This window comes from Pempheris klunzingeri, chromosome 14 (genome assembly GCF_042242105.1).
Source record: "Pempheris klunzingeri isolate RE-2024b chromosome 14, fPemKlu1.hap1, whole genome shotgun sequence".
Taxonomy (NCBI): domain Eukaryota; kingdom Metazoa; phylum Chordata; class Actinopteri; order Acropomatiformes; family Pempheridae; genus Pempheris; species Pempheris klunzingeri.
Window position 1 is genome coordinate 18,395,010 of NC_092025.1, and position 22,084 is coordinate 18,417,093.

General features: G+C 39.5%; 1 protein-coding gene across 1 annotated transcript in view; it reads right to left on the reverse strand.

Moving 5' to 3' along the window:
* fstl4 (follistatin-like 4) overlaps positions 1-22,084 on the reverse strand; it is a 178,607-nt gene that overhangs the window by 18,250 nt on the left and 138,273 nt on the right. The window contains exons 6-8 of the mRNA XM_070843905.1: positions 9,887-10,053; positions 5,075-5,195; positions 1,828-1,989 (exon numbers count right to left, since the gene is read on the reverse strand). Of these exons, the coding sequence (XP_070700006.1) occupies positions 1,828-1,989; positions 5,075-5,195; positions 9,887-10,053 (450 nt within the window). The remainder of the gene's footprint in view (positions 1-1,827; positions 1,990-5,074; positions 5,196-9,886; positions 10,054-22,084) is intronic.

Genomic DNA, 22,084 nt, shown 5'->3' on the forward strand with positions numbered 1-22,084 from the left:
TTCTGATCAATTCTTATTGAGACCACTGAATCAACCAGTCATTAAATTAGTCTTTATATCCTTATTTTGCAAGGTTGTAGCAATGCATAATGACAGGGAGTGGTTTGGTCGTCAATTATGACTTTTACTCTTCTTTACTCTTACTCATGGGAGCATTACTGCAAGGGCAAATGGGGCATGTACCCAGGACCCAGCAGTCAGTAGGGGCCCCTGGCCTAAACGTGGCTATAATCTAAAATGATTTTTATATTAACAGTGGATGGCATGACTACTTGTATGTGAAAGGGGTCACTAGCGCAGCAAACTCACAGATAATTAGCACCTGACTCTGCATTTCCCAGCAGCTCTGTGAGGGCTTATTTGAGAGGCTGCGCACTGCACCCTGGGTCCATGTTCATGATAATCTATGCCCCTGCTTGACGTGTTGTCAGCTGCATTCATGATACTTAGTTGATGTTCTCTGCAGCCTTATAATCACCACTGAACAAGTCAAAGAAATTTAGCTCACAGTCTTCGTTCAACAGCCACAAATGCAACCTGTTAATCCTTGATTAAGGATGTGATTACAGTGACCTTTTTTTTTTTATTTACCCAAACTGGTCTGAGAAAAAGAAAAGAAAAAAACGTGTTGTGTTTTCTTGCCACAATGCATCTGGGTGAGAAAAATGATCTTTAGTGTCAGGTGTCAGGGTGTCCCTGTAGCTGCATGAAGAGGGTCCCACTGTAACAAAGTAAATGACAGGGAATATCGGGTGAAGATCTGCAGCAGACGCCAGTGGTTTCAGCACCGCGGACAGCTCCAGAACATGGTTTCATTCACTCAGCAGCACAAAGCGGTCGCTCTCTTTCCTGTTCAACTGCGGCTTACAATCGATACTCCTCACTACCAACTGTCAGTGTGTGGTTAAGCTTTAACAGAGGCCAAATACAGTATGAGGATAGAGGCAACGCTTTTACAGTTTCTTTATTACACTGACATTATATGTGATATGCGGAAATTAAATAACAAATCAAACCTCCCCTGTGGTTTGATCTTTTTTTGAAGCACTGTTAAATAAAAATGATAATCTAAACTACTTAATCTACTTTCCTAAATGTTTCTAATAAAATAAGCACAAATTATCACTGTAAGTGGGACTCCTGCCCCTTGCCATTGCCCGCGATAGTTGGCAGGTCTGAAATGGTAGCCACTGCAGTGTTTATGTGTTGGTGAACCTTGCAGAGCCTCCCATGTTTGAGTGTCTGAGGGCTGATAACAGGCTATTACCACAGGTAATGACCCACACACAGCCAATAAACTCTCCCTTAATGAGAACTGGGCCATAAAAAGAAAAGTCGTGCTCCATTCTGCTCCTTCTCTCTGATATTGAGAGTGTGTCTTTAAAAGCACCCTTCTAGCCTAGATAAGTAGCTGACATCTCCTGACACAGTACATTTCATTTTATTTTCTCGCTCGTAATCTCCCTTTAAATTCACTTCTGAAGGATGCGTATGTTTATTTTGTCAAAGGAGCAAAAAAGACGGTTGAAGAGAGTGACCGCAATCTTGGTTTCACCACTTTGGTACTGAATGCATCTATATGGAAAACACAACAAAAATATTATGGCTGACAGAGGACATCGAGTTTTCAATAAAAAAGGAGTTAGTTTGACAGAACGCTAGCTTAATTCTCAAGCTTTACTTTTCTGTCTACATGCATTGTCTTGATTTGTAAAGATTTCTACAGTGTTAGCAGTGGGTATGAAACACTGTAATTCAAAAAACACTGCACCAGTGTGAAGAAACACGATTCGCTTAAAGGAATAATAGCACTTAAACACTCCTCACCTATGAGAGAGAGCTGTTTGGAGGATCTGGGCTGCAGGTCCATGCCGTTCTTCAGCCAGAGGAGTTTGGGATTTGGGATGCCATCAGCGTGGCAGTGGAGGCTGGCAGATACGCCGGGCTCCTGGGCCTGCGTCTCTGGATACACCAGGATCACTGGAGGGACTGGACGCACAAACACAAACAAAACCGAAGACGCAAACAGGGAGAGACAAGAGGGGTGAGTGAAAACATAATTACACACTGTTTCATGGAAGACCGTAACTCCTGGGGGAATATAACACAAACACCCACACATGCAGTGGGCAGAGAGGAATTTGTCTCAGCCCAGCATGGAATATATTCACACATAACAAGAATCCAAGAGCTCTGGGGGTGCTTTATTACAGCTCGGGTCCTGCATGAAATAGATGTTGGACATATCTACCGCTTACCACCTCCTCTGGGGAGAAGACCGTAAATGAATGTGAAGGAATTGAAGAGGAAAATGAAATATGAGGTAATAGTTGACATGAACAGGTAAGATGTCATTTTCTGGTTATGACGCTAGGTCCCCTCTCAAGCTAGAGGCCGCTGCCAAATCCTGACAGCCCAGGAGTTCAGTCACTTTGCCCATTAACCCTAATGTAATATTAAAATCTTCTGTTGCTCGCTACTTACTCAGGTTTTATTATCGATCTTTCCTTAAGTTTTATTTTCATTTTGTAAGATATTATTATTTACTATCAATAGTGGATTGTAACTAAGTGTCTTTATTCAAGTGCTGTACTTAAATACAATTTTGAGCTATTGTACTTTACTTGAGTATTATTATTTTATACTTTAGAGTTTATACTTCTACTCCATTACATTTTACAGGGATGCATGATTTTGTATTTTTTACTCCACTACATTTGTCTGACAGCTATTGTTATGGGTTACTTTTCTTTTAAACATTTAACACTACAAATATGATAATCTTACAGAATATTGCTTGTCCCCTAACAAAAAGCAGGCTCCTTGTCATGTTTCAGTCGTCTATGAGTCGCTGGCAGTTCCTCCAAAGATGCATTTCCCCTCTCAGATGGTTTCTTAACTCCAGAAGCAAAAATGATCCAGTATTTCAAACAAAAGCGAAAATCAGAGAAAAGTCTGAAATATGAAAACACATTTTTTCTCCTTTTGTTGTATCACCTTTTCTGTTTTGCTATCACGACAGTACTTCAGAGTACAGCTCTTCCGTCTACTAGTTTTGAAATGATCCATATATACTAGAAAATGGTGAAGAAGAACTGTTGAAGAATTGAACATTCTTCAACAGTATTGATACATACTGCTACTATAATGCCACAGAAAAATGACTAACCTCTGATTATTGGTACTTCAGAGATACTATAGCTGAAGTGTTATCATTCCTCTTATAACAGTAAAGCAGAAAGCAGAGTGCTCTTGCTTTAATGCAACACAATGCAAACTGTCCACTTAGTTTAATGTGGCACTTGGCTCCCTTCCTTTTCACCGTGTCTTTGTTAAAATACCTTAAATCCCCCACATAAACATATTGTAATGGCTCTCTGCTGATAACTCGTCCCTAATAAATCTAGTCCGTTTCCATGACTCCCTTTCAATCACCTCCTCTCCCTCTTTAGTTCAAGGTCTAACATCTAGCTGCATTGCTTTTCAATTAGCATTTGAGAAAAACAAAACAATCTCACAATTCTCTCTTGTAATGCTTAATTGAATACAGTTTCCCTCTCCTTTGCCACCCTGAGACAAAAGCGCTCTATCTTTGATTTGTTATGTTACAGGTAGGGGAGTTTTTAAATTTCTTCCTCCCAGGATTTCTTTGGAGAGATGCCTAGTAATAAATCTCAAGTCAAAAGGCAAGGGAGAGGAAGACCCTTATGCAGATGATTAATATGAGCAAGACAGTGCTTTGGTTAGTTCAGCCTGCCAAAATCAGTGTTAGTGTGCTGTGTCTGCTGGTTTTCATATGTTTTGTAGCTAAAGTAGCTTTTACCGCCTACACATAATAAAGTGAATATGCCGCATGCTCACACAATTAGTTTTCAGCCTTGCATATGCAATGATGTTTTTTTTTAATGGCAAGACAGTCACTTCGATGCAAAGCTTGACAGTTGTGATCCTGTGAAATAGATGTATGAACAACAGCTTCATGGATACTTTTGATTTGTAGGAAAACTAACAGTTCTGTCAACAACCACTTGTACCCGTTTGTCATTATGAAACAACATTTCTTTGATTCACTTTCCATGTAAATTATGCATGCAGTGCATTAATACTGCAGCTTATTTGACAACCTCAGTATTTCCTTTCACTGCATTAGAAGTAACAAATCAAATTAGTCATGGTAACAGTTGATTGCTGAAAAGCTGTAGTGGTGCAGGAACCTTCAATCTACCATTCAGTCTCCCAGAGAGTCAAAGTGAGCCAAATGTATTCTTTGTTTTGTTGGCCTTGTTTTTGTCTTCTTTTTCTCCCTGTAAACTACTTTGTAACTGCAGTACAATGAAGTCCTTTATCTTACCTAACTTTGTATTTGTTCTCATATGATCAGTGGTTCCCAAAGAGGAGTACGTGTATTCTGAGGGATACTTCTGCAGGGAGTGTGTACAAAGGTTGCTGAGTCGCCAAGCTTATTTGAATAAAGAAATTATGATTGATGATTATGATTATTATGATTATGATATATAACATATTTATCTTTAGGAGGACAAAAGGCAAGTATATTAACAGATAAATGGTTAAAATGTCTAACCTTTGTCACTCCAAGTAGTAGTAACAGAGAAAAAGAGAGACCAAATGTAGACAGTTACCAGTTGCAGGATAAATATGTCTTGTGTGGCTTCACATGTCAAGAATCCACCACAGCCACTGTGTTTTCATTGCTGTTGAAACCAATCAAACAATGCCTCTAAGCCATCTTATATACAGAATGGCACACTGAGAGGTACTTGAACCCTTCTGAAAGGGCTGTGGAAGTACGCCCAACAGAAAAGGCTGAGAACTGCTGTAAATATGGTGGTACGCACTAAGTGTATCCACGCTATCCTTTGCTTCCAGACATTTCAATCAACTGCATGTTGGCTTAATTGCCTTGGAGAATGTTCTTTAACTGCTCTTCACTGTAAGCAGGGGAAGCAAAGAGAAATATCCCCTCACTGGGGAACCGCAGATTAGCACAAGCAAACTAAAGCATTTTGTCCACACTTCTCTCGCCACTGTAAGTAAGAAATGAGCCACTACTGACCATTCACCTGCAGCACATGTGTCTGATAGAGGTCTTCATAGCCGTAGGCATGGCAACTGTAGTTCCCCATGTGGATAGTTGTCACCTTGGTGATGTAGAGGGAACCATCGTCCCCAAAGTCCTATAATACAAGGAAGAGATGGAAGAGGAAAATTAAGCGAAGAAACGAGAGGCGGGGGTGGTGGTGGTGGTGGTGAGAGAGCGCAAGAAAAGGAAGGGGAGGAAGAACGTGAGAGAAGAACAGGAGGTAAAGAAGAGGGAATAGTGGTGAGGAATGGATGGGAGGAGGGGGGGGGCAAGGAAGAGCCATGGGGAGTGAGGGAGAAATGAAGGTAGCTTGATAGAATACATAAGGATGCTTGGAGGGAGCGGGGAGAGGAGAGATGAGGCACACAACAGCAGGGAGTGATGGGAAAAGACAAGAGAGAAAAAGAGTGATGTAAAAAGGAAGAGAGACCATGAATCAATGGTTTCCCTGTTGAGCTGAAGCGGGCGTTGGGGAATTTGATCCTCCTCTCTCCCCTCATCACAGTGCCTCAGCCTGATAAATGGCAAGGGTTAAAAATATAAAGCCCATTAGGTTGATGAATGGAGCTGGTTGTTGTTGGTGCAGCGTGCGGCAGTCACCAGGGGGTTCCAGCCACAGCTTAGGGCGGATTAAGGCATTAAATAGTTTGCTGTCCCACCAAGTGGCAGAGCAGATGTCCTGATGCAGCTCTGTCATGACATGGAAACCACAAATGGCTGCTTTAGTTCTGAAGGCTCTAGAAATTAATGTGAGCTGACAGAGGGTCGCTTTGTGACAGGAAAATGTGAAATGATTTTCTTGTAAGAAAGACGAGGGAGTTGAGGCAGACTTTAAAGTTCAGAATTTCCAATTAAGGTGAGATGTACAACTTTACCAGTGAGGGCAATTAAAACCGAAAGGACCATTTGTGATAAAAAGTGTAAGAGTGTAATAAATGTGGCAGGTTATGCCAAATATATTTTAGTTTAAAATCTTAACTATCAGTTGTGGCTCCTGCCCAAAAAAGGCTATACTATGTGTGTTGATTATTTGAACCATCAACCAAGGTGCCCACAGATATAAACTCATACAGTCAGTTCAGTCATCAAAACTATTTTCGGCAGGCTATAAACAAACCAAACTGTCACTGAAATGGAGAAAGCTGAGAATGGTTTTATTTCTTTGAGTGCGAATCTGATGTTTTCATATGACAGATCAAAAACAGTGGAGGGCTAGTCTTACAGTTAAACATAAAAGACTTGATATGAAGGCTGTTATTGGTGTTAAGTGTGGCGTGGCTAACTGCTGTACTGAATGTAGTGAACAGGGCAGGGCACATGAATGATATAGTACATTCATGTATACTATACAGTATACATGAAGAAACATCAGTAATGACTTTCAGTGTTTCCTTAACAGAAAATGTTCTAAACTGCAACTCAAAATCAATTTGGAAAATGATGATTCGGATACAGCTGTAGTATCAAAAAAAAAGCAAAAACAAAGTTGGCAAAAATGTATTTGATGAATTTGCAAATTTGACCAACTGGTCAGCCTGCACTGTGTGTGGTTGACTGGCATCATAAGTGACTGAGAGGACATGAAAGTCAATGGGAGATTTCAGGCTGCAAAGCTCCTAATAACATAATGGGAATAGTTGTTAACTTGAGTTCACGAAATGTACTAATGGTGCACAGACAAAGTGACTGAAAAAACACATGCTTTTAATTTTAGTTCAATTCTATACCCGTGTAATGGAAAAAGCAGTGGAAAAATTATAAACAAAGATGGCCAGTGGTCACAATGAAATGACTAAAATTTAAGTCACTAATTGAAGTTTTTCTTTGCTGATGCAAAACTACATCAATGTCTACTCACACCTATTCTCCTATACGAATCATCATTGCTTTTTCACAACAGTGCTTGTGCAATAGACATCAGCTTGCATACACTTGAGAGCCACATTCATTTTATTTTTACCAAGTGGTGTTAGTAGCTTGCAATGTACAAGCAAATAAAAGTAGCTGTATCATAATTGTTTTTAATACAAGAAATATGCATTTTTCATTTAATTGCTGAATTAATCAGCTTCCAGTCTCACTTTGTCTGATGCACAGCAGTAGCTACAGTAAGCAGGTTATATTGCTGTTCTGTCTGCACCTGTCTGTAGTTCTGCCTGTGTCTTTTTGCAATCAAACCTGGTGAACTGTTACTTTCTGAAGAAAACAGCTCTACTTAAGATTTAAAATACCCAGATTTGATTGATGGTTAAAGGCACAGAGAAAGAAATGCAATGAAAGCAGTACACTGGAGAAGAACAAGAATGGAGAGAGACGGAAGAACAAAGACCAGAAAAAGAGCAGACAAATGAGGCTGATTGTAATTGGGGCTCAGCTCCCAGGTTGAGGGGTTATATGCCACAGTGCAGAAAGATTTCAATCATTGTCGAATGAAACTTCTGAAAACAAGCCTGCTTTTATTCACCACAAGTCAGCAGAGTAAAAAGGTGTGCTGAAAGGACTTTGACAGGAAAGTGATGTGACTGAGTGGGGAGCTGTCCAAACTACAGCCCGCCTTTTGCTTTGCAGTTTTACTATTCTAACAGATGAGATTTCAAAGATTCATAGATTCTGTAAAATGGTTGTCGACTAGTCACCTTCTCTGTTCAGCTACTGTACATACAGCCATTGGAATCTCTTGCGCTATAGATCCAGTGGTTCGTAGTAACACATATAATGTTACTACTGTGCTCAATGGACAAACTATTAAAGTACTGTATATATGGCATGTAGATGTACACATTTCTACTATAAAACATGCAGTGCATCTACATGAAATACTAATCTAAGCACCAACTTTGACACTTATCTCCTGCCTTTTATGGTAATTTATTTGGATTTCTGCAATCTGATTACTAAATGGCCTACTTATCCTTTATCCAGCCAGGAAGTCTCAAATGTGGTACACAAGTTTAAAATAGTATGCTTTTTGTTTCCCTCCTTCCTTCCTGTGTTCATCTTACACAGAAGTTACTCACATTTTAAGGAAATTCCATACACAACAAAACATTGAGGTTATATCTAAATTTAAGGGCATTTTAGTTTGCTCCTTGATTGGACTGAAGAGGAAGTCAAACACAGACAGAGCTCTTCTGTCCCTCCTCCTCTCAGATCATTATGCTCGATGGAAATTCATTAAGCACGGTCGAGAGCTGGAGGGACCTCTGTTACCATCACCTCTTCTCCACCTCAACATTTGACATTGTTTATCGGCTCATCATCACAGCTGACCAACAAGGCCGCTCATTAACATGCAATTAGTGAATTGTGATCCGGTGGTGGGTAAAGCAAGGCCGGCGCTGCACTGTCACCTGAGCAGATGTGTCTAAACAGGAGCATGGCCACATAGTTCACTGGGCACTCAGCAAGCTATAAGTGGACTGTTTCATGGAGAGGACTGGGGAGTAAAACTTTTCTTGGCGCTTGATCCTGGATTTTTCTTGCCACTGTTTTCCTGCCAACCTTCTTTCTTCGTGTACTCTTTGCTTAAGGTCATTTTATGGATTTGGCATCTATGTGGCTGCACTGTATGTATGTGCTGTGTTCCCCCTCTATATGCAAGTCTGTGTCCACATCTGCACTGGAGTATGATCAAGGCTTTAGTTGGTTGGTTGGTGATTAACAGGGTGCACACATGGTAGAAGGTTTTTTGTTTTTGTTTTGTTTTTAAATCACAAAAAGTAGGACTCTGGGCACACGTCCCAAGATCTCAGATTACTGAGCAGTGAAAACTGGAGTGGAAATATAGAAGAGAAAATATGTGCTCATGATTAGAAATTAACTGAAAAACTCCCAGCGCCCTTGATGCTTTTAACACAGCGATGTGATTTTCTAATTTTGAAGAGGTGTTTATAGATTATTTGTTTTCAAGCGATGTGAAGAGCCCCCGACTGTGCCCTCTTGCTATTGAAGACTATAAATATCAATAATAACAAATATTAGTCAGGTAGTCTAATTATATTTCTAGAAAGAATTTTGAAAACAAACAAACCCACATACACACACATTTGAAGGTGGTAAGCATACACACTGTCAGGATTTATGGGTTTTCATGCACTTTAAGGAGGTCAGATGAATTTACATTAGTAGACATGTCTTGTAATAATATTTTGTAATACTGACTCAGTGATTTGTGTAATGTTAAAGGGGCCGTTCTTAATGACAAACTCAGTGAAAAATGTCACCAGCCACTTTTTAGCTCACTGTTTTGGGTTTTGCATTAAATTTACTTGTATGGTTTAGTCACATCACTGTCATCATCCTCATTTCCAGAAGCAGCTGTTTTCAACAAACAACCCCTAAAAAAAAAAAAAACCCACTCTACACTAACTGCTCAGCACCAAAAAACAGACAGAGAGCTAGCAATTAGTTGTAAATCTAGCAGCTTAAGAATAACTTAAAATTTTCTCAAGAGTTAATAGAAACAAAACATAAGATATGAGGAGAGTCAAAACTAGATTGACTTTATCAGAGGAATACAAAAGCAAAATGTCTATGACACCCTATATATACAGTACCATCAACAAAAACAATAATAAACTAGTTTTTTTTTTTTGCTTTTTGAAAAACTCAGTGCTTTTAAACAAGCAACAACCAACATAAATTATTCATTTGGCATAGTTGTGAAATGGTTGTGAAATAAGAAACAAAATCAAATTCTGCAAAAATTAACTCCAGCACCACCACCATCACCAAGAGCAACAAACTGCAGCATCAATCATGACAAAGAAAACAACATGCACTCACGTTGATGTCCTCCAGGTCCAAGAAGTTAAGTATGATGCCGTTCCTCTTCCAAATGATTGGTGGGCGCAGCGTTCCCTGGATAGCACAGGTAAGGACGGCACTGAGGCCCACTGTCACCGTGGAGATGCTGATCTGCTGGTCCTCTTCCAGGCTCAGCTGCACAACCTCTGTGAGAATGAGAGCATGAAGGGAAATGATGGTGTTGAAGAGACAGAATAGATAACGAAGAGGCAAATAAAAGAAGATAGTAAGGAAAAGATTTAGAAAAATGAGAAGATGGAGAATGAAGGAGAAAAAAAGGCGGCAGAGAAAATCACAAATCAGAACGAGTACGCTGATGTAGTGGAACTGTAGCCAAGCTTAATACATTTCTAAGCAGCCATCTCATTACTAGTGGACCGGCGAGGATAAACAGCTGTCCGGGAGTGAAGGATATCCAATATGAAAAAAGACCACGTGTCAGAGGACACACAGCTAGCCAAATATCATTCTTCTCATTAAGGGAAATTTATGTTCATTGAAATGGCCATCCAATTCAATTCACCTTTACGGCAAATTAAGAATTATTCTTCACTGGTTCCCCTTGGCACCATAAATAGTAACTGTCGCCAAGCTGTGTGCCCAGGCACAAAATCTACAGTCACAGTTACAGTCTGGAAACTTTGTCATCTACTGAACCTTTTTCTTGTTACAAATTTGAGCTTCCACTGAGCCCAGTGTTTAAAGTAGACATAAAACGGTGCCTTTGCAGCTAATTGGGATATGTCGCATACAAAATTACAACACCATCTAATTATTTGTCTTTCTTCCATTTTTCTTTTCAGTTTCTCTGCACACACTCTATGCTAATAAAAAAGATGACAAAATTAACAAGAATTTTTACTGTTTTAAAATTTTGTAAAAAAAACAAAAGTGTATGAAATGTTTATGAGAGGCGCATAAGTATGTTCAGGCATGCCAGCACTGACATGATATGTGTCGATGTGTGGCCCCCGATCAATATTGGTTGGGAACAGAAAACATCTGGTTCAATAAGTAAACAGACAGACACCTGATGGAAATCTCAATGGACCCACCCAAGTATAACACTGAACAAATCACAAATATACACACACAGTCATTTACTGGGCTTATACAGTACTTCTAACTACACTTGCTTCATGACTTTTCATTGCTGATACATTATGATAATAGATAGCACATCATTATGGATGAAATTACAGCAAAAAAAAGAGGAAAGGAGGGAAATTGAAATCTGTCACGCTTAGAAATTGAATATCCAAATGCTGTGATTTACAAAGTAAATGCTAATAGAATGATCCAAACCAAAAAGTAATGCGGAGTAATTACTATTCAGTGAGAAACCTGAATATGCAGAACACACAGTACAGCAGAGAAATGTTATGAAATCAATGTCAAATCAATAACAGTCCACTATTTACTTAAGCATCATTACTATAAATATTCTGATGCTCTTGCTGATAATCAGGTTTTTCCAAAGAAAGTCATTTCAGTCAAAATATAATTTACTTCTACTTAACAACATACAATCAGTATGAAACATGTTAATTGTGATGGCATCATTTTACTGAGGTGGTTTCAGAAAAGAAAATAAGTTTAGTGGGAATGAATTCAATAATTCTGCACTTAAACTTAATCAGTTGATTTGGGTCTTCCTGCTATTCACTGAAAATGTTATTTTATCACAAACTACGTTAAGCAATCATTTTCCTACTAAGAACCGTCTTTCCACAGCAGGTGTTGTTTATTTCTTTCAGCTCCTATAATTAGCAAGGCAGTGTAAACTTGAAAGCATATGCCAAGCATGTCATATGTCCGACACGGAGCTGCTCTCAGATCACACAGTTGTTTCAGAATAAACTACACTGACATTGTCGGTATATCTTTCTTCTCATTGTGCTTCATCTCTCGGCACCACATCTCTTATCAAATCTATCACACCCTACTGCATAATGGCACACAAATCTATATGAAGAAAAATATCTAAACATGAACACAGGCTGACTGTGGACCTGCAGCTGACTGAACAACGGTGATAAGGCCAGTATCACAAAAACCTTTCATTTCAACACCCACGTGGGACAATATTTCATTGTCAAAACAGACTTCGAGTAGATGGCAAACAGTCTTTTAGATGTTTGTGGGGAACTTCCTGTCCGCATCCAGAATTTGACAAACGCTGTTGTAAAAGACCCCTGGATATTAGCTGTCTGTTTCACATAGTTCTCCAGGTGACAGATACATCCGGACTGACAGCTCGGTCTGTCAGTGATATTTCAGAATGCCTTGGGTACAGTACGCTGCCAGATCCAACAAAGTTATAATTCAACAGAGCAGTAATTTGGGTGGCAGAACAGGCTTTGAGTGCCATGTGCACAGATGAAGGATGAAGTGCATTGATCTGACTTGGTTTGGAGGGGTGGTTTCAGGGTGGTTCTGTGAATTTCAACCAGACCACTGCTCACATTAAACTCGATACAGTGCACGGAACTACGACCCGTGAGGTTTTCTGTCTTCCGGTTGACTGTTCAAACAGACATTTAAAGTGACTTAATATTGATTATTTTCCAAATGTGTTGGTGGTGATGACCGTCTTTTCAAAGTTCAGTCATAGCAGAAGTACAAACTGTAATTAATGGCAGATAAAACAGTGGCTACTGTGAAAGATGGGAACCACAGTAATCTTGAGACATGCGTAGAAAGGAACTGGAGGTTTTTCATTATAATTATAGAGTAAAATAACTGCCCGTGAAAGGAGCAAAATAAATTACTATTAAAGTTATGAGTCATCGGGAGACCTTTGTGTACCTAATAGTTATTTTTCTGAGGACTGACTAAGGTATGGTTTTGAAATATCGATGGTGAGTTTCAGATAGCACTGTGCTTATCTGCTTATCTGCTTTTTTGGAATAATACCTTCATTTCTTCATTTTATTTGGTTGTGAAGCAGCACTGGCTGGTGAAAAGACAACCTTCAGCTCAAAGCCCCTAATTCAGGGCTGTAACGCTGCTGTCTACATACCAAATCAAATTAGAAATGTTCAGTTGATTCAAAATGGGCAGCTGCCTTTAAATATTAGAGTAATAAATATAGAGTAGTCTGCCAACCTTTCATATGAGGTCAGTCAAAACTTTTAACTTTCTGCCTGTGTGTTGGTTCTAAATACCGTCTGGCAGAAAGCCTATGGTTTTCAAAAAGCGCCTGATGTTATGAAAGATGGACCTGTTGTAAAATGAATCTTGACACCATGAAATTAATCATGATGCCACCCAAACTCAACCCACTGAGATTACAGTCATGAGCCGTGTAATATTAGATGATTTGTTGATTGCTGTTGATGCTAATGTTTTCTAGGGAAACTGGCTATGGGAGATTTTCCTGTTGTACGATTAGTAACAGCCATCAATTGATTGCAGGTTGATCTCTTAAGTGTTAAAGCCACCAAACACTTTTAATGAGTGCAAGATAATGATAGTAACACACTGCAACTTTAATTTTATGTTCTCAGACAGAACCCACTTTTCAACACTCAAACACAAAAAAAAAAAAAAAAAAAAGAACATTTCCTCCTCCACTAAATCTTTAGAGACTAGACCTACACTCTGTAACTACAGGTCTATTTCAAAAAGGCTTTGCCCTGCAGCAGGGGTTTGTTAAGGGGCAGCTCAACTAATTTAACCCTAACCTGACACCTATATCATAGGATCCCGGACTAATTCATCATCTGACAGGGGGTCTTGTCTCTCAATAGGTGTGACAGGGGCTAAAATATCTTATTTAAGCCTAGATAAGTTAACTGAGCTTTGGTAGCACACAATGTTTTTAGACTGAGTTTCATGCTTAACGTTTTGTAGAGTTACCATAGAGGTCATCCATGTTATAGCATCACCATTGACAAACAAAAGCTTGGGCTAACTTAAGGTTTTTACCTGTTGTTTATTAGGGTAGATGCATGTGAAGTCAGATGGGCACATGCATGCTTTCAAATATATGTTTTAGAATCTTTATTGTTTCAACAGTAAGTAAATGTGCAAATGTGTCTTCATCTATTAAGTGTGATTTCATTGGGACAAGTCTCTCTTTTGTGTTGCCTTTTTTTTTTCTTTTAAAGAGACAATAATGTAACTGTGACCTCGACTTAAATGAGAATAATAAATGAGCCCAAGTTTTTAAACGAATCAGTGTTTAATCTTGTCTTAACACAAACAAACCGAATGAGAACTACGTAACTTTTGCAGTCAAAGTTATGATTTACATCTTGATATACTGCATCTGATGATTGAATAAATAAAGAAGACACTTGCTTTTGATGTTTGAATCCATTTTGGAAGAAAAAGTGCTGGCAGCTACAACCATGTTTAATTCAACCACAAAGATTACTTCTACTTTAAGAACAACTCTATAATAATCTGTTCAAATATCCTCCAATGTTCTGGCCCATTCTCAAATGACCCAGACAAATTGCATATCCACAAGCAGTGCCTGCTCTGCTCTGGCTTGCTGGGGAAGGTTGTCATGACATTATCTAGCTAATGATTCCTACAGTCTCACCCCTTTTCCCAAAATAGCTCCTATGTGTAAGTCAGTAATTGACTTTCAGGGGAATTCAGGAGCTCCTCTGATCGATCAGCCCTGCTAACTGAGCTATGAACGGACTGACAGGGCCAGGGGAGGTTTCTGTATCCAGGTCTGGATAAAGTTATATACAGTACAGTGTGAATAAAGAGAAGAAAAAGAGAGGAAGATAGAGAAACCAGAGGAGGCAAGACCAAGCACTGGGAAAAAGATGTAAAGAAAGAGACTAGGAGACTTAAACAACAGAAAATCAAGGTGAATAACACAAGTGTGAGGAGAAAGAAACGCTAAAAAGGAATAAAATATCAGAGTTGGGTAAAAAGTGAGTTCAAATGTGGAAAAAAAAGACAGGAAGAGAGAAGAAAGAAATGCTTAAAGATGGACGGAGACAACACAGAGGCGTAAGAGAGGGTGTAAAATGTGTGTGCATGTCAAACAGGAAGTGAGACAAATTTGATGCAGAGCACGTAGAAGATCTCCCGGGGAATAACTAATGTGGTGAGCTCAAGACTGCAGCTCAGAGAGTTGTCCCCTTCCACTTTTATGAGACCAGCCTCTCATGAGCTGAAGTAAGACATCAAGTCACAAAGCAGAGGAGCAGAACACCATGACTTTTTTTTTTTAGAGGGTTAGACAGATAACATCCTGACTCTGGACTAGAAGAGGGAATGAGAGAGGTAGTGAGGGGAGCGAGGAGGTGACAGAGAAAGAACGACAGATGGAAAGAGTGTTAAAGGTGAGGGAGTAGCGCGTGAGGAATCATGTGAGCGGGGTCAGGAAGCAAGAAAACAAGCTGACAGGCGCCCGGTAAGATTGATGATTTATGGGTCAAACATCTAGTTTAAAACTGGGTTACATTTGGGTCAAAGTATTCTAGATGAATACGTTTCATACTGCATTGGTTCAAAAGCATTAAAATAATTAAAATGACTGTGTTAGAATGGGCTGCAGGCTCTAAATAAGAAAAAGAGAAAAGAATATCATTGGACTTTTTGACTGACTTTCCATGTATAGGGACTTTAAATTTTTCTTTTTGAAACAACATGAAAATCTTGTGATCCCAAGCATACTAGGAAATTCTGCTTCCTCACCAATGAATAATAAACTCACCTTTACATTTGACCAGAAATACAAGGAAGGAAAATATAAGAAATATAGATGGGGTAGAGAGTTTTCTTCTCCAGTCATTTAGTGGGCATGTTTTTTCAGAGCAAAACAATTACATTTCTCATCAATGGCACCAATAATGCGTTCTAGGTCCAACACAAACAGTTCTTTATGAATAAAAAGAATTTCTATCAACTCTTACTGAATAAATATCTTCAGGAAAATATTCTCTATATTTAGCTTAATATTTTATTGGTCTTCTTAGATCAATGTCTCTCTTAAGTTAATGCATGTGAAACCTACTAAATATGGTAAATGTGCCTGTAGAAATAGACCCATAAAGGCGCATAAAACAGTACTATAAGGCAACATAGCACTTTCCATGTCAGGAAACATCCCGTCCTTTGCTCAACTCAGATAACCCTCTCTCTGTGACTTTATCCACCAGCTGATTTATGTGTCGCGCTCTCTAGTGACACCACCATTACTGTGACGGCATCGTCGCACTGAAGTCAGTTTGACTGACAGTGGAACCACACGTTTGAATTAATCAGGACTAGCATTTCCCACTCTGAAGCCAATGAGAAGATGGAAGTTATTGAATCATAGGCGTCCAGCGTCATAAATTGCTTCTGACATAAACTTTGGAAGAAAAATACTAACGTTAACACTACCACTTTTGACCACACAATTAATGTGAAAGTGCTGTGGACTAACGTATCAGCTGTTATACTAATTTCCAGTCTTATCCAATTCATAAAGCCTCTTTAAAAACACTAACCGCTGCCTGAAGTACTGCACAATCAAAATAACGACAACGAAACAACATAATGAAAACATGAAGAGCAGTTTAAAAGATGAGAAAATAATGAACATAAGATAATAAGAAAATGAAAAGCATCTCTCATACTGGGATGAAAAGAAAAAAGTGTAAAATGTGTGTGATTTCATATGAGATTTAACCTTGCCTAACATGCAGTAACTCATTCCAGAGTTTGGGGGCCATAACTGAAAAGGCGCAAACTTCCCTGTGCTTCAACCTTGATCGTGGGTCAACCAGAATAATTTGATAGAATATGATTGTTAATCCACAAACAGATGAAAACCACAATGGAATACAAATCTGAAACATAAAATTGTAAAACCCCCTCTTCTTTGTGCCTAAGAAAACTGTGCAGAGCGTAATTTCAGTCAGAACACGAGAACTGCATTGAGTCAAGGCTTGTGCATTTTGCATACCCTTTGCTGTGTTTCACAAGTTCAAGTTTGCCACTGATTGCAGCAGCAGACAACTGGCATACCAAAAGCTGTTTCAACACTGTTTCAATAGCATTTCAGTGACTACATATGAAAAACAACAGGTTCTACAGGAAAGCTGGGGCATATTTCCAAGCAGTGAAAAAGCAAAATGCACACAGGTTTACAGGCGAGAGGGCGCCACAGTAATGACTATTCACTTCCACCGTCTTCTCTGGATTAGTCTGTGGATTCATCATTCATCTAATGCCTCTTTCTAAAACTAAGAGGATATGTCACAATACACAAACACGTAAGAACACACACAAGAGCAACAGCAGTGCTCTCCTGGTGAATAAAATCTTCACGGCTTTGGGCTCGTGACAGTGACACCTCAGACACATCACAATGCAAAACCAGAGTGCACACACACACACTCTCTCTCTCTCTCTAATATGAGCCTAACTAGGGGATAATGTGTCACTCACTCGACAACTACATCCTCCTTCCTTCATGTGTCATGTATGCAAATATATGCACGACACATTAGATTATTCATATTTGACCCTCATGAAAAAAATATCCTCATTCGGTCTCATTTGGAAAATTAAGATTCAGGCATTAATCATTAATCTCATCACTAAATGAAAAGCAGCTGCTACAGTAAGTGGGCTTGATTTGCCAGTCGTCACACTTCCAACATGTCCCCGCAAAGCTGCCATGGTACTAAGCAACGGAGATTTGTATGATTCAAAGTAACCTCACGCTGGCGCCATGCTTGCACTTGGGTTAGCCTTTAACAAGTCACATTTTGAGAAGCAACAAAATGGATTTTCTTATTGATTGCTGCTATACAACCACCAAAACGTTGTGACAACTGGCAATCTTAGACCACCAGGCTGCAGTTAAACATGGGTTACTCTCGACAGAGTGCACTTCCAATCACAGGGACACATGCTGGCACCCCTCATCATCTTTCACTGTGTTGTAAGATTAGGAAAAATGCTTGGAAGCCATTAGCAATAAAGGTGTGCTCATTGTGCACACGTGTCTTTGAAATGTGCAGCATAGAAAGAAAGATGAGGTACACAGATAGATAAAGATGAAGTACAGATTAAGTAACATACTGTTGTTATCTACTGTGTTTTAATACCTTCTGGGAAGCTTTATGTCCAACAAGACTTTCAGGTTGAGTAATAATGGTATTTAGGCAGTGTTTATGTGGTGCTTTTCTATATTGGCAGGTGAAATGTTTAACAATTTGCCTCTCATTTATCCACTCACACACACATACACAGACCACTGGCAGTGGAGAAGCAATGCAAGGCGATGGGCCTGCACATCGGTTTTAACTTTGGACTTCGCGTCTTGCCCGGGGACTTAATGGAATTAATGGAAGACCTGCTCTTCCTCCTGAGAAACAGCCTCCCATACTGTATCAAAGTGTACAGATAGTGATTTTATAATGTGACAGGAATATATTGTGATATACAGTAGTACATTTTTTGGGAAATATAATTGAGACACAACCAGATGGGCACATCAGTTTCTAGCTAATCCAGTAAATTAAATACCTGAAAAATGCTTTCCACTGATTTGTGACAGTGCCCAAATTGGCCTCATACAGTCAGAGATGTTAAAATGATCCCTACTTCAATATAAACTGTGAAACAAAGTCTCTGCTGGTTGACACATTTTTATCATCTCAAGTACTGTATATACAGTCATATCCCCCAGTCCCAGGCTGAGGCAGTTACGCACTGTTTTACTTTAAAAATAACAGATTCATACTGAGAATATAATCTCTCTTTGAAATCAGAAGAAACAAACTGTATATACCACTACAGGATTGCTTGTGAAAATGTTCTCTGTGAGCACACTTCCACTGGTGGTTTGTACGGTACATGTAGGAAGACAGGAGTCCCTCTGGCAGCCCACAGTGTGTGCAAATGTTCCCTCGGTGTCGCCGTGCATTCAGTATGAGGGCTGCTCTCTGCAGGTGGGCTGCAGCTATTAGTAAATATATCATCCGTGTTACAAGAACACTGACACGCTGAATTAATGTCATGTTGTATATCATACTGTACATCCACCCATTTTCTTAGTCAATCAATAACTATGCACTCGCTGGCGGTTAATTCTATGCATATACCGTATATCACAGCTTCCTCACGTATTGTACATACATACTGTTCATTTACTGTCTCATACACACTCACTCCTATCTTTTATGTACACACAAGCACTTATTCTCTCACTCTCTTTCTCTCTCACTCTCTCTCTCACACACACACACAGAGACACACACTTTGAGAGTGCTGGGGTGGTGATTATTCATGGGAGGGAGATGGGGATGAGCAATCAGCGGCTAGCTCATTAATCACAGTGGATGCAGACCCTTAATCTCTTCCACAGGTACAGAGGAATCCTCCGCTGCTCTTCCTCATTGCTTGTCCAACTTCACCTTCCTCTCTCACTCTGCCTGCTTCTCTTTTCCACCCACTGCCTCATTTTCTCTCTGATGCTTTGTTTGCATCCCAGGCTATTTCTTTCTGCCTTTGTCCTTTTCAGAGTTTCTCACCCTCCTGATATCTCCATGTATATCTGACTGCCTGTCAGTCTTCCTTTCCGTCTCACTCTTTCTGGTCTTAATCTGGCTTTCTTTCTTCCCTGTCATTTTACTTGAAGCACCTCTTTGCCTGCCCGTCTCTCAACTTGCAAGCAGATACACGATGGGGCTTCTTCACCAGTAGGGCCCCTTAACTAGGCAGCGAACAAGCCTTGTTACGATCACAAAGAGAAGACCGAGAGAGAGCCAGTGGAGGAAGCATATAGTAGGAGTGTGTGTGCAGGTATTTTAAAACAATCTGTTCCATGCTGTATTAACAAGCTAGGAGCAGCAATTTGGCAGGAGACGTGACTGTTCGCTCTCCTTCAGCAGCTGCATAAGCATTTAAAAGTAAAGTAGAGAATACTTCACAGTAGCTGGACGTGAAACAGTGGATGTTTTTTTTGTTGAACAGAAGTTGATAAGAACTGCTTGTGCTGTTCTACAACTGAATTAAAACAAAACGATAAGAGGTTAATTTGTAATAAGGGTGTGATAGTTTGACAAATTTGCAAACCCTTGCTTTATGAAAAACAACTTCAAGTAATTCCCAGAACAGAAACACACAGTGCTATATGATGGACTGTTAAATAATACACCTGGCTTTTGTAAAACTTCAGGTTTGAAGAGCCAACATAAATTAAAACCTTTGTCAGAATATAATAAGATACTTCTCCAGTACACCAAATGATGTGAGAGACACTTGTGGAGTTGATTTTTTACAAAAAAAACCCCACTAAAAATAACCCTGCTGTCAACAATATGCATTACCCAAGATATCAACCACAATCCTCCTGGAACCGCACGCTTCCCAGGCCATTTACAGCGAACAATTGTCTCCCCCGCATTACTTAATGACCAATTTTGCAGGAACAGGCTGCCAACAACAGAGCCCATTTCTGAGGTGGGTGTTGCTGCTAAGCACCTAAGCGCACTGCAAGGAGACAGTGGACAGAGGACGAGGCTCAATAATGAACCAGCATCAGTTGGGTAATGATAGAGCAGAACACTCTTTACTGTGTCATTCAATCCCTAAGGGTGGGAGTAACCTGTTGGGAAAATGAACAGATTAATTGCCTGTCTGGAGGGTTCACAGAACTCCAAAGATACTAACTTTCATCTCACAGCTATACATACAGAGCTATTTTGTTGCTTATAGCTGTGTCCATCATTTGAAAGAGAAACACTAACCTTTGCTGCAAACTCCATTTAATGCCAATCTTGTAAATTGCTAAAATAGTTAAAAGGGAAGGTACACCAGTATTGGCTTTTAAGCTCGTCACACTGCAAGTCATTTCTCCACAGCTTTTCCAATATTTCTCGTGTTGTGACTCCTGAAGGTCAAAGATACGATGACCCTCTGGCATTATCAAATTGCACTGACGGAGATGAAAAGAGAGCTTGTAGGCCGTCATGTTTTTCATGACATTTTTCTTTTAATAAAGCTACAGAACGAGTCTGTGCATTTCTTTCGGTCTTTTTCAAAGAAAATGGCTTTGCTTTGCCAAATGATTCAATGATGGATTCCAATTTATACAATAAAATTGAGCCAATTTGTTTTGACTTTCTTTTTAAACTATATGACCTTGTGGTGCCAAGCTAAAAAAAACAAACAAACAAATTCAACAACAAATCAATCAATCACACTGGTCTAAAGCTTATATTCAAAAGATTCAAAAAGAAAAAATCATATATGCTCCAAATTCATGAATATCATGATTTTGCATGCAGATTTTACTGTATGTGGTTTTGTACAGTTCAAAGGTCTGCTGTAACATTACGAATAAAGCAAAAGTAAATTTTTTTATATGCTTGCAGGCAAAGCATAAAGTGCCTCATATAACTTCATTGACTGTTTCACGATCCATTTAAAAATATGCTAAAGAAGAGTAGATATGCAGCATTTTCAAAAATCAAGTTCAAGACACAGCTTGGAAAAAAATGTTATCTTTACACCATTTGGTTTGATAAAACTGACATTTTAAGTCTCAAAAGGCCAAAAAAGTCATCCTGCTCTGAGAGGCTTAATGGAAACAAGCCGACAGCCTGAAGCTAATCTCCCATACTTCATTTGGCCGGATGAGACCCAATTCATTAAAGCGATACTCTCATCTGATAGCAGCATAAGATCCCTGACAATCTGGATAATCTTTCATCTTTATGGAAACAAAGAAAGACCCCTCACCCTCCCCGCTCTCTCTCGAGCTATTCCTCCTACTGTAAACTGTGAAGGCATTTCCTGACAGGGTTGGCTAAGTGGTCTTTCTCGTTTTAAAGCCCTTTCAGCCTTAGGGAGGAGGAGGGTAAGAGAGATTAGTGGCCTGCAGCAGAACTCTGCACTGCAGGAGCCACAGCTTGACCTGACCTGAGGGTCCGCCTTGATAGAGACAGAATACACAATGAGATGTACTGAGAACTGTTTTGTGTGTGTGTGTCTGTGTCTGCCTGTCTGTCTGGATGCATCCACACAAGACTGTATGTGTTTGAGCGTATATGCATGCACCTCGACTTATTGGCAGGGAAAAAGAAATGTAAATTTTTTGGATGTAGACACGTGCATGTGTTGATAGTCTAATAAGAGCTGCAGGATAGGCAGGATAGGAAAGACTGATAATCTTTGTTTCTCATGAGAGTGTTTTTTTTTTTTCCG